This window comes from Hippopotamus amphibius, chromosome 10, assembly GCF_030028045.1.
Source record: "Hippopotamus amphibius kiboko isolate mHipAmp2 chromosome 10, mHipAmp2.hap2, whole genome shotgun sequence".
NCBI lineage: Eukaryota > Metazoa > Chordata > Mammalia > Artiodactyla > Hippopotamidae > Hippopotamus > Hippopotamus amphibius.
Window position 1 is genome coordinate 49,183,840 of NC_080195.1, and position 12,667 is coordinate 49,196,506.

Sequence of the window (12,667 nt, forward strand, 5' to 3'; positions counted from 1 at the left end):
GAAGGAGATTAGAAACCTCTATGTGATCACTTTTGTAAGGGTGCTAATCCCACGCACGAGTGCCTCACCCTCATGACCTAATCACCTTCCCAAAGCCCCACCTCCTAGTACTGCGCATCAGGGGTTAGGATTTTAACGTATGCCTTTGGGGGAGGGGACACAAACATTCAGTCCATAGCATCTAGCAATTCCACTCCTAGGTATATACCCAAGAGAACTGAAAACATATGTCTCTGCAAGAAACCGTACGTGAGTTTGTAATGTTCATAGCAACATTGTTCATAATAGTCAAAAAGCGGACACAACCCAAATGTCTGTAACTGATGAGCGAATAAACAAATGCGGTGTATCTGTACAATGGAATATTAATTAGCCATGAAAAGGAATGAAGTACTGGGTGGTCCAGTGGCTAAGACTCCGAGCTCCCAATGCAGGGGGCCCGGGTTCGATCCCTGGTCAGAGAGCTAGACCCCGAAGGCTGCAACTAAGACCCAGCGCAGCCAAATAAGTAAATAAATATTAAAAGGAATGCAGTACTGATACATGCTAAACAGAGATGAATCTTGAAAGTATGCTAGGTGAAAATAGCTAGACACAGAAGGTTGTTACATGAATTGTCTAGAACAGGCAAGTCCATCAAGATAGAAAGTACATTAGTAGTTGACAGGAGCTGGGGGTGGCGGTGGGAAATAAGTAGTGATTAACAGGTGTGGGATTTCTTTTGGGATCAATAATGTTCTGGAATTAGTGGTGAAGGTTGCACAACCTTGAGAATACATTAAAAGCTACTGAATTGTATACTCTAAAAAGGATCAATCCTATGGTATATGAAGTATATCTCAGTGAAAAAAAGAATTAAAGGAAGCTCTACTAGGGTAAGACTTGGCCTTACGAGACAGATGATGGGCCTTTCTCAGCCACAGTGGTGAGTTCCTTGGAGAGAGCCGGGCTGGAGGCAGCGGCTGGGAGCAGGTCCCTAATCGGCAGCATTTTATGTGACCAGGATCTATGAAGAAGGCCTGGGGCACTTAGGATGAGGGTGAAAGAAAGTCGAGTGTTTCTTTATTAAATAGAATAAAACAAAAGTGGACCTAAATTGAGTTGGGATAAATAACAGCTTAGTACAGTAGAGCAGGACAAGCTCTGAGCTCGGAATGAGAATCCGATTGAGTTCTGCCGCCGCTTTGCTGTGTGACTGCGGACAGGCTCCTGCCTGGAGCCTTAGTTCCCGCATCGGCAGGAGGGGGTGACACCACCCAGCTTGCTTATCTTAGAAGGATGCAATAAGAATGCAGTGAAATATTACCTGTGAGGGTGTTTAGAAAGCTGCAAATTGCTGCACCCAGTCATTCGTGGATACTTGTCTTTTTTCCTATTGTAGCCTACCTTGTCTTTCCTAAGTATGGATTAAGCAGATGCTAATTATTGATTTGTTTTTAGTAATAGTAAAATTGTATTAAATATCGTATTTTTGGAATCATATTGCAGATTGGTGTTTTCTGGAGGCAGTGAACAGCCCATATGGTTGGGGTGAGTGAAGAGAAGGGAAATGTGACCCATGAGACTTGCAGAGTCTCAATGCCAGCACAGGAGTTTGGGCTTTGTTTTACTGGTAAGAGGGAGTCATGGTGGGCTTTTGAGCAGGAACGTGTCATGATGTCAGGGGATATGAGGATGTCTGACATAGAGGATAGCTGCGTAGAGGATTCCAGTGCAGGAGAGACTGATAAGCCCCGAGCAGCTAGATCCTCGCTGGAATGGAGAGGAGGAGGGGGTGCCACCTGGGCAGAACCATAGTAGAAATAAAGCGAGCAGAGAGCCTGGTCTTGTTTGTCCAGAGACATTGAGATGGACCAGCCACCTCCGTGAAAGAGGACCTCATCACAGACACCCCCAGGCAGAAACAATGTGGCTTTGATCACCAAAAAAGCACACAGCAATCTTTATTCTTTGTGAAGGAAAAATATTAAAGAGGCATCACTATGATGAAAAAAAGTTAAAATATGTAATATTTTTAAAAAGCCATTTAGCAGCTAATCGAGCATGGTACAGTATACAAGGAACCCTGCCAATACGCCTTCTGAGTACATAATTTAAGATTATCCTTCCTTGATTTATCTTATATCATAATGGGATTCCACCGAGGTCCCCCGAGCTTCCCGCCAGCACCATGCAGGAGAAATGAGATCGGGGGCAGGCAGAAGGAACCCTGGTCACGCTTGTCAGCTCCTTTTATTGGGACTTATTTGGTTGCTAGTGTTGTGTTTGTAAACAGAAAAAGCACTAGAACAGAAAGGATTCTGCCTGTCTTTTAGGCTGGATTCCCAGATCACACCTGCAGAGAAGTGGGAGCTGGTCCTCAGCCCCCAGGGGCCCTGAAATGGTCTAACCCCCTGTGTCCAGGTGGGTGGATTTGGGAAATCAGATCCCAGCTTTGACTTGCATTTAAGTGGGGTGATTGTAGACCCTGATGTGAAGAGGAAGCACTGTAGTCTGTCTGTGCAGGAGCCTCTGAGAGTGGAAAAGGATCTGGAAGAGGGGGTGGGTGTAGTGGGAGCTGGGTCACTCTTACTGTGCTGGGGCTTGGCCACGGCGGGTGGTGTCAGAGCTGGGGGAGGGCAGGTTTGAAAGGGCTTCCTGGTGGGGTTGCCAGTGAAAATATGGTCGCCCAGTTAAACTTGAATTTCAGATAAACAAATACTTTTTTAGTATTACTATGTCCCCAGTGTTGCATGGGACATAATACTTATACTAGAAAAAAAATTGTTTATCTGAAATTCAAATATAACTGAACATCTCGCCCCCTCTCCCCAGTCACCAAATCTGGCTCCCTGGGGAATTCTGATCCCCCATCTCCTACCACGACCACCAGATCCCCCCTGTGAACCACCTTGAAGGGGCGAGCTGACTTGTCCAGAACAGAATCCATGCGAAATAGCAGATGGCGAGGGGGTCTTCCCCAACTTATTTCCTTCTATTCCAGACCTGTTCATCCCTGCTTCCTCTTTGCCTTGTGCCTTTCTCCATACTGGTGAGTAGCAGTCCTATGGCAGTGGGGCCGTGGGCCCCCCTGAAAACTCAGAGAGGAGAGGCAGCAAGGATGGCCGTGTCCAAGGCAGGCTGCTGGGAGTCCTTTCAGCCTTCGCCACGGAGACACTGCACACACTGAGCACTGTAACTTCACTCGTGGCCAAATCAAACCCGCAGCCTGCAGACAGCCGGAGATTGGGTTTCTGACGTGCTGGGGTTTTAGAAATGCCATTGGAGTTGTAAATATGCACAGGCGTCTCCTCTAGGTTTCCACTCGGGGACCAGAATTCCAAACATTCCCCTCTCACGGGGTTTCTCCGGGTGTGGTTCTGGGACCTCCCAAACCCAAACCATCTGCAGGGCTGGTTTTAAAAGCAGATGCTGAGGCCACTGCCGGAGCTGAGGTTTGCTGTATTGTCAGGTGTGCCTGTTACTCCAGCTGGTGTAATGTCGGTATCCTTTCATACGCACGCACGCACGCGCACATCTTCCCTGTGCTTGGACAGGTCCTGTGAGGTCGGCACGGGGAAAACCAACAAACCCCTAATTAGGCCTTGCTTACGTGTTGTGAATGATACCTATTATTATTCACTAATTAAGGATTTTACATAAGAACGTATGAAGGGGCTCAGTATTTGATAATTTTAGTGGAGGAGAAAGCTGGTTGGCGTTTGTGCCTGAGGGGTGAGATCATTTTTAAGCTACACACTCCTTCCCGGAAGCCTGTAGGCAGGATTCCATCAGATTCTACTGATGCCTCCTCTCCATTCGTAACCTTAGTGTCTGCACAGGGGCCTTAGCATCTGTTAAGACCTGGTGCACAGATTCCTGCTTTTTCGGTGGGTGGTGGGTGTGGGTGTGTGTGTGTGTGTGTGTTTGATGTGTTAATCTCTTTTTCACTCTCAGGTCCAATTTGCTGAAATCCCCAGTTAAACTTGAATTTCAGATAAACAAATATCTGAAATGCCTTGCTCAGGACCCCTCTCTCACACCCAGCACCCTCTTCCTGCTCACCCCATTGTGTGTATAGTGAATGGGAGAGAGGAACACGAGGCATGCCAAGCTTAGCCAAGCCATTTGGACCCTCTTGGGTTACAGCGCATCATTTTACCTGGATTTGCACCATCTCTTGCTATTGGCCTTCTGGCTGCAGGAGGAGTAAGATTACAGCAGGAGAGGTCAGGAGGTTTAGTACTGAGATACAGCACTGGCCAGCTGATAATTACTTCGGGGGTCACGTCTCAAAATAGACTCTGGTCCCTCTTTCTGGCCTCAGAGAGAGGGAAGGCTGCTCGTTCCCTGTCCAGCTGGCTCCTCCTGTTTTCTTTGCTAGTCCCTCCTGGATCTTACTCCTGTCCTGTTTTTTTATTAAAGTATAATTTACATACAGTAGCATTCAGCTTTTCTGGTGCACAGTTCTGTGAATTTGACAAAGGCATATAGATGTGTAACCACTAACACAACCATGATGGGGAACAGTTGCATTGCCCTGAAAGATTTCTTCCTGCTGTGCTTTTTAGTCCACCTCTCACCCTGCCCCCTGGGAACCGCAGATCTGTTTTCAGGCCCTGCAGCTTTGCCTTTTCCTGAATGCCATACAAACGGAATCATATAGTACGTAGCCTTCTGAGTGTGGCTTCTTTCGCTCAGCATAATGTATTTAAGACTCATTCATGTTGTATGTTATCACTAGATTGTTCCATTTTATAGATGAGTAGTATTCCATAAACATTCCTGCAAGATTTTTGTGTGAACATAACTTTTCATTTGATTTGGACAGATACCTAGGAGTGAGATTCTGGTCATATGGCCAGTGTATGTATGAGATATTCCAGAATGTTTCCCAAGGTGGCTGTACTGTTTTTCATTCCTACTAGCAAGGTGTAAGAGTTCCAGTCGCTGCACACTCTTACCAGTACCAGTGCTGGCAGTTCTTTCTTCTTTTCTTTTCGTTTTTTAAATTTAATTTAATTTTAACCATTCTAATAGTGTTTAGTAGTATCTCATTGTTTTTTTTTTAATTTGTATTTCCCTAATGGCTAATAATTTTGAGCATCTCTATTTGTCATCTTTATATCTCTTATTTCTCTTATTTGTTACCCTTATATCTTCTTTGGTGAATTGTCTACTTAAATAGTTTGCTCTTTTAAAAAGTGAGTTGTTGGTTTTCTTATTTTTGACTTGAGAGCTCTTTATTTTGGATACAAATCTTTTTATCAGATATGTGATTTACAAATAATTTTCCCCATTCTGCTGCTTGTCTATGCATTTTCTTAACAGTGTCTTTGGAAGGCAAATGTTTTTAATTTTGATGAAGTCTAATTTATCAGTTTATCATTTCTTTTCTTTTATGAATCATGTTTTGCTGTGGTATATAAGAAATGTTTGCCTAACTCAAAGTCTTATGTTTTCTTCTGGAAGTTTAATAGTTTGAGGTTTTACATTTAGGCCTATGAACTGTTCTGAGTTAATTTTTGTATATTTTGAGTTAATAATATGGATATCCAATTATTCTGACACCGTTTGTTGAGAAGATTATCCTTTCTTCATTTAGTTGCCTTTGTGTATTTGTCAAAAATAAAGGCGTGATAAATGATTGCAGATGTTTTCTCCCTTCTGTGGCTTGTCTTTTCACTTTCCTGATGGTTCCTTTTGAAGCACAGGACTTCCTAATTTTGATGAAGTGCAGTTTACCTCTTTTTTAATCTTTCATCATTTGTGCTTTTGGAGTAATGTCTAAGAAATCATTGCCTAATCCTAGGTGGTGAAGATTTATTCCCACATTTTCTTCGAAGAATTTTATAACTCTAGCTCTCATGTTCAGGTCTCTGATCCACTTTGAGCTAATTTTGTATATGGTATGAGGTAGGGGGTGCAACTTCATTTTTTTGTATGTGGACATCAAGTTATCCCAGCATCATTTGCTAAAAAGACTATTCTTTTCCCATTGAATTGTCTTGGTACTCTTGTTAAAAATTAGCAAACCATAAATGTAAGGGTTTATTTCTGGATTCTCAGTTCTATTCCATTGATCTATATTTCTATCCTTATGCCAGTACTGCACTAGCTTAATTACTATAGCTTTATAGTCAGTCTTAGAATTGAGTAGTGTGAATCTTCCAACTTGGTTCATCTTCTTCAAAATTATTTTGGCTATTCTAGTTGCTTTGCTTTTCCATATAAATTGTAGAGTCAGCTTGTCAATTTCTTTTTAAAAACCCTGCTTGGGGACTTCCTAGGTGGTGGTTAAGAATCTGCCTGCCAATGCAGGGGACACGGGTTTGAGCCCTGGTGCAGGAAGATTCCACATGCCGTGGAGCAACTAAGCCCATTTGCCACAACTGTTGAGGCTGCAGTCTAGAGCCTGTGAGCCACAACTATTGAGCCCATGTGCCACAACTACTGAAGCCCGTGTGCCTGGAGCCCGTGCTCCACAAGAGAAGCCATCACAATGAGGAGCCTGTGCACCACAGTGAAGAGTAGCCCCCACTCTCTGCAACTAGAGAAAGCCCGAGTGCAGCAACGAAGACCCAACACAGCCAATAAAAAAAATCTAATAAATAAATAAATTTATTTCAAAAAATTAAAATAAAAAATAAAAATTCTGCTTGGGTTTTGATTATGATTATGTTGCATCTGTACATCAGCTTGGGGAGAATTGACATCTGAACAATGTTGAGTTTTCCAATACATGCAAATGGTATGTCTCTCCATTTATTTAGGTCTTTTAAAATTTCTTTCATCAGTGTTTTATAGTTTTCAGTAAACAAGTTTGCAATATTTTGTTAGACTTATGCATAAATATTTCAACTTCTGGTGATATATAAATGGCACTTTAAAAATTTCACTTCTGATTGTTGCTTGCTTATAGAAATTGAGTTGCCTTTTTGTATATTGACCTTGTTTCCTGTGATCGTGTGTCTTTTGTATTTCTAAACTTGCTTATTAATTCTGGCAGCTGTTTTGTAGATTCTTTGGGATTTTCTACATAGACAAACATGTCATCTGCATATACAGACAGTTTAATTTCTTCCTTTCCAATCTGTATGCATTTTATTTCTTTCTCTTGTGTTATTGCATGGTCTAGGAACCTCCAGTATGATGTTGAATACAAGTAATTAGAGGGGACAATCTTGGTTTATTCCTGGTCTTAGGAGAAAACATTCAGTCTTTCACCATTAAGTATGATCTTAGCTATAGGTTTTTGTATATGTCATTGATCAGACTGAGGAATTTCACTTCTATTCCTGATTTGTTAAAAGTTTTAAAAAAATCTTGCATAGGGACTTCTCTAGTGGTCCAGCAGGTAAGACTCCATGCTTCCAGTGCAGGGGACACTGGTTCGATCCCCGGTGGTGGAACTAAGATCCCACATGCCACACAGTCTGGCCAAAAAATTTAGAAAATAAATTAAATAAAAAAATCTTGCATAGATGTTAAATTTTGTCAGTTTTTCAGTAACTATTGAAATAACCATTTTTAAAAAATATGTAATTTCTCTTGTCCTCTCTTTTTTTAAATTAATTAATTAATTTATTGACTGCATTGGGTCTTCATTGCTGCGTGTGGGCTTTCTCTAATTGTGGCAAGTGGGGGCTACTCTTCATTGTGGTGCATGGGCTTCTTAGTGCGGTGGGTTCTCTTGTTGCAGAGCACAGGCTCTAGGCACACAGGCTTCAGTAGTTGTGGCATGTGGGCTCAATAGTTGTGGCTCACAGGCTCTAGAGCACAGGTTCAGTAGTTGTGGCACATGGGATTAGTTGCCCTGCAGCAAGTGGAATCTTCCTGGACCAGGGCTCGAACCTGTGTCCCCTGTATTGGCAGGCAGATTCTTAACCACTGCGCCCCAGGGAAGTCCCTGGTTTTCTATTTAGTCTGTTAACATGGTGAATTACATTTATTTATTTATTTATTTATTTATTTATTGGCTGCGTTGGGTCTTCATTGCTTCTTGCAGGCTTTCTCTAGTTGCAGCGAGTGGGAGCTACTCTTTATTGCATTGCTTGGGCTTCTCTTTGTGGTGGCTTCTTTTGTTGTGGAACAAAGGCTCTAGGCGCACAGGCTTAGTAGTTGTAGCTCACAGGCTCTAGAGCACAGGTTCAGTAGTTGTGGCACATGGGCTTACTTGCTTCGAGGCATGTGGGATCTTCCAGGACCAGGGATTGAACCCATATCCCTTGCATGGATTCTTTTTTTTTTTTTTAATAAATTTATTTTTATTTATTTATTTATTTGTTTATTGGCTGCTTTGGGCCTTCGTTGCTGCATATGGGCTTTGTCTAGTTGTGGAGAGCGGGGCTACTCTTTGTGTGGTTCACAGGCTCCTCATTGCCGTGGCTTCTCTTGTTACAGAGCATGGGCTCTAGGCGCATGGGCTTCAGTAGTTGCGGCACACAAGCTCAATAGTTGTGGCTCATGGGCTTAGTTGCTCCATGGCATGTGGGATCTTCCTGGAGCAGGGATGGAACCCATGTACCCTACATTGGCAGACGGATTCTTAACCACTGCGCCAACAGGGAAGCCCAGCATTGATTTTTTTTTTAATTAATTAATTAATTAATTTTCTTGGCTGCGTTGGGTCTTTTTTTTTTGCTGTGCGTGGGCTTTCTTTTTAGTTGCGGTAAGTGGGGTCTACTCTTCGTTGTGGTGTGCAGGCCCCTCATTGCCGTGGCTTCTTTTGTTGCGGAGCACAGGCTCTAGGCGCGTGGGCTTCAGTAGTTGCAGCACTTGGGCTCGATAGTTGTGGGTCATGGGCTCTAAAGCGCAGGCTCAATAGTTGTGGTGCACGGACTTGGTTGCTCCTGGCATGTGGGATCTTCCTGGAGCAGGGATCGAACCTGTGTCCGCTACATTGGCAGGCGGATTCTCAACCACGACACCACCTAGGAAGCCCCCCAGCATTGATTTTTGACGTTGAACCAGCCTTCCGTTCCTGGGATAAATCCCTCTTGGCCATGTTGCATTATCATGACGCATTATTCTGTCTGAGGGTAACATGTTTTCCTTTCCAGTTTCTCCTCACTCCTGTTTTGATCATCTGGCACCTTCCTCTCACCTTTCAAAAGCGATCCTTTAAAGAGAACATTCTTCAGAATTCCCTGTAGTCTGCACCTTCAGCCTCCACCTTGTCATCTCATTCTCTCTCCTTAGCCCTCTCTCAGTGGTCCCCAGTGACTTGCAGGAGGCATGTCCTTGGGCCTTCCCTTCACAGTCACTGCATTGGTTCATACTGCAGGTCACAGTCTATTTCTTCCCTGATCTTGGGGGCTCTTCCTTCTGAGTCAGCTCTGCCTTGGCAACCCCCAGCCTCATGGAGGTCTTTGTTCCCTCCTCCTTTGGGCTTCTGCAGTATCCTCCTGACCCATCTCTCAACTCCCTGCATCACTCTTGCCCCTGATGTATCTTCTGGAAGCCGTGTGCTCATCCTGCCATGCTTTGCTTCAACAGTTTTCCCGGCTCCTGTTGTCAGATTGTGCTAGGACTTCCCAGCCTGACATTCGGATGTCTCTTCAGTCTGGCTCCAGTCTGCCTTTCCAGCTCCATCTCCCCTCTGTGGACTTCCCCTCAGGATCCGAGAGCCTGGGTTATTTATTGAAGGACCCTGAGTACCTCGCAAGCCTGAGTTTCCTGGATGCTCTCTCCAGGGATGTCCTTTCTCATATCTGCCAGCCTCGGCAGACATGCCCCAACCCCAGGCCCAGCGAGACGGCCCTCCCCGGAGGTCTCCCCTCCCCCTCCTGCTTGGCAGGAGGAAGCGTCTGCTCCTGTTGCTGGTTCCCTGTCAGTCTTGACTGCTTTCCTCAACCGGACTGTCCGCTTCTGTAGAGCAGGCCTTTTCTTTGCTTATGATAAATAGGTTGGGTTTTTCTCTGCGGTGTGTTTCCATAAAATGACAGTGGTAGGATTCAGGGGTGGGTGGGGTTGGGGTAGGGGTTGCGGGTCAGCAGAGAGTTGGTGGAGCTGGTAATCTGAGCTGGCCTCTTCCCTGAAGGCTCCCCAGGGAGGCATCTGGGTGGTACCCAAAGTGTCCTTCAGCCAGAAAACCAGAGTTTATCGTGCACCTGAGGAGAGAGCAAGACTGAGATGGGAGAGGAAAGTCTCTTTCTGTGCATGGACTGGGACAGGCACAGTCTAGGGTGTCCCCAGGGAAAGATGGCACTACCTCCAGCATGGGGCCCCCAGGGCTCTGGGCCTGAGCGCCTGGGTGGAGGTCCGCAGTGCCTCCGAGCTGGGCTGGGGAGAGCCTTCAGGTAGAACGCAGAGCAGAGCCAAGGACAGGACTTCTAGGTCCAGACACACCCGGAAGGAGAATGTGGGTGCTGCTGCCGGCCACTGCCAGGCGGCTGAAGTCCCAGAGGGAGGCTCTTTGCGATCCAAATGGACGCGTGGACTGGAGACCGGCGCAGGGCTCCCGGGGGCCGGAGGCGCGACAGCGGAGGTGCAGGGTCTGGCCTGGGCTCCCCTTCTGCAGTTGAGACCAAGAACTGAGTGTTTGGAGGGAGGGACCGAGGCCTAGAAAGCGGAGCCTGTTTGTGTGGCTTCTGTCCGCGGTGGCCTGAAGCAAGGGCAGGACCAGGATCCGTTTACCCAGACACCCCAGGAACTGAACCTGCCCAGGGACGTTTTGACCAGCATTTGGAATGTGCTATGTCAACCCGCTTTTGTGGGCTGTGTTGTGTTTTCCCTTCGCTTTTCAGTAAGTATTGCTTTCAAAAGAGTTCCGGCCTTGGCTCTGACCCGAGGGACCGTGGTACGTCTCCACACACGTCTCTGTCAGCACGGAGGAGGGCGTCCAGGAGGGCTGGGGGTGACGGTGGGTGCTCGCCCAGCAGGGGTGGGGGTGAGGCCGTCCGGAGGCCCCGGTGCTGGCGCAGAGACGGGGAGGAGACCCGCGTGGACACGGATCCCTGCTCGCCGGGCTCGTCCTGCCCTCAGTCCCCATTGGACTGCGCACAGTGCTGGGTATCAGCAAGTATTTGCTTCTTGGAGCTGATCCCTGGGGAATAGCCAGCGAAGGCCTCTCTGTGGAAGAGCAGTCTTTGGTCCTGTGTGGACCCTGTCACACTTTCAAACCATGAGACCCTGTCCCCCTCGAGGACCCTTCCCTGCCGTGCCCTTGCACCCCAGCACTCACAGTCCCGTCACGGCACCCCAGCACGCCTCACCTTCTAACCTTTGGTGCCGTGGATGCGGCCAGGATGCTTATTCAGTGACTCGGCCTCCTTAGGGCCGTATTACGTCACAGGCCAGCCAGGCTTTGGGCTCTGAGGACGTCAGAGAGCCCGACGGGTTACGCGTGGCTACGCCCAGCAGCTGGCTGCGGGTGGCTGCCCTTGGCATTTGTCTGCTGGCAGCTAGGTGTGTGTTTGCTGCTGTGGGGCCTGCGGGCTCCGGGCTCTGGGACCGGGAGGGTCGTGGCTGGGGCTCCAGTGCCCGGCGCCCACTCCAGGCCTGAGCTGCGTGTCCTCGTCTCTCCCTCTGCAGCTCGTCTCCAACGTCCTCATCTTCTCCTGCACCAACATCGTGGGCGTCTGCACCCACTACCCGGCCGAGGTCTCCCAGAGACAGGCCTTCCAGGAGACCCGGGAGTGCATCCAGGCGCGGCTGCACTCGCAGCGGGAGAACCAGCAGCAGGTGAGTGAGGCCCCCCGCCCCGCACGGCCGGCGGGGCTCCTGCCTTGGTGGCAGCCGCCTGCCCACCAGCAGTGCACAGGGCTGCGTCCAGCCCAGCCTCCCTGGACGGGCCGGGGGGAGGGGGCGGGGCGGCCTTGGGGAAGGTCTGCCCTGGAGGGAGCCCAGCGTTCCTGGCCCTGTGGGGATGCTCTAGGCGAGGCTCTGGAGGACCAGTTCTGGCCCTGCCCTTGGCTTTTGCAAGCAGACCAAGCAGCCTGGGCCCTGGGTGGCAGGAAGCAGCCTCCACCCTCCCCAGGGACTGATGCGTTGGGGTAGTGAGAGCGCCAGCAAATCCCCTCCCTCCTGGGATTAAGGTGCTCCCCAGGCGAGGGGGGAGGGAGGAGGAGAGGAGACCTGGCTGTCAGCCCCTGTGACATCCTCACCCGGCATGTCCTCTGTGCTGAGCTCTGAGGTTTGCTTAGTTCAGAGAAAGGAAGACTGCATCTCACCTTAAACCTCACCTGCAGGGGACTCCTGGGCCAGGAGGCAGGCCATCCACGCGGCCCACAGACCCGGGGGCTTCTCCCCGTGAGCCCTGGGCGGAGGGACCTGCCCCGTGTGCTCCTCTGGCTGAGGGCGAGGACTGAGGATTGTCAGGGTGGCCTGCCTGGCATCCTGGGGGTGTCCTGTTTGGGGTTCAGGTCTGGCTGGGTCACCACTGTGTCTGCTTCTGCGTGTGAACCAGACAGAAGCTGGGAGCTTTGAGACCGTACAAAGGGCGTTACTCGCAGACAGCAGGGCTGGAGAGAGGCCCCGGGGGAGGGTGGGCAGGTCTGCAGGGTGCCGGGGCTCTTACTGGACTCAGACTCACTCCAGCTCTCAGAGAGAAGCTTACTCCAAACCGGAGGGGCCTGCCTCTCTTCTTAGGTCAGTGTCTGCCCAAACTCCGCTCTGTGCTGCGTGCTGCGTCGGCGCACGGCGGGTGTAAACATGGAAGGTCTGCCTTTGGTCGTGAGGATGGGGA

The 12,667-nt window shown here is 48.4% G+C and overlaps 1 protein-coding gene across 1 annotated transcript in view; it reads left to right on the forward strand.

The window, feature by feature from the left end:
• ADCY5 (adenylate cyclase 5) overlaps nt 1-12,667 on the forward strand; it is a 148,394-nt gene that overhangs the window by 73,121 nt on the left and 62,606 nt on the right. The window contains exon 2 of the mRNA XM_057697711.1: nt 11,515-11,664. Coding sequence (XP_057553694.1) covers nt 11,515-11,664 — 150 coding nt within the window. The remainder of the gene's footprint in view (nt 1-11,514; nt 11,665-12,667) is intronic.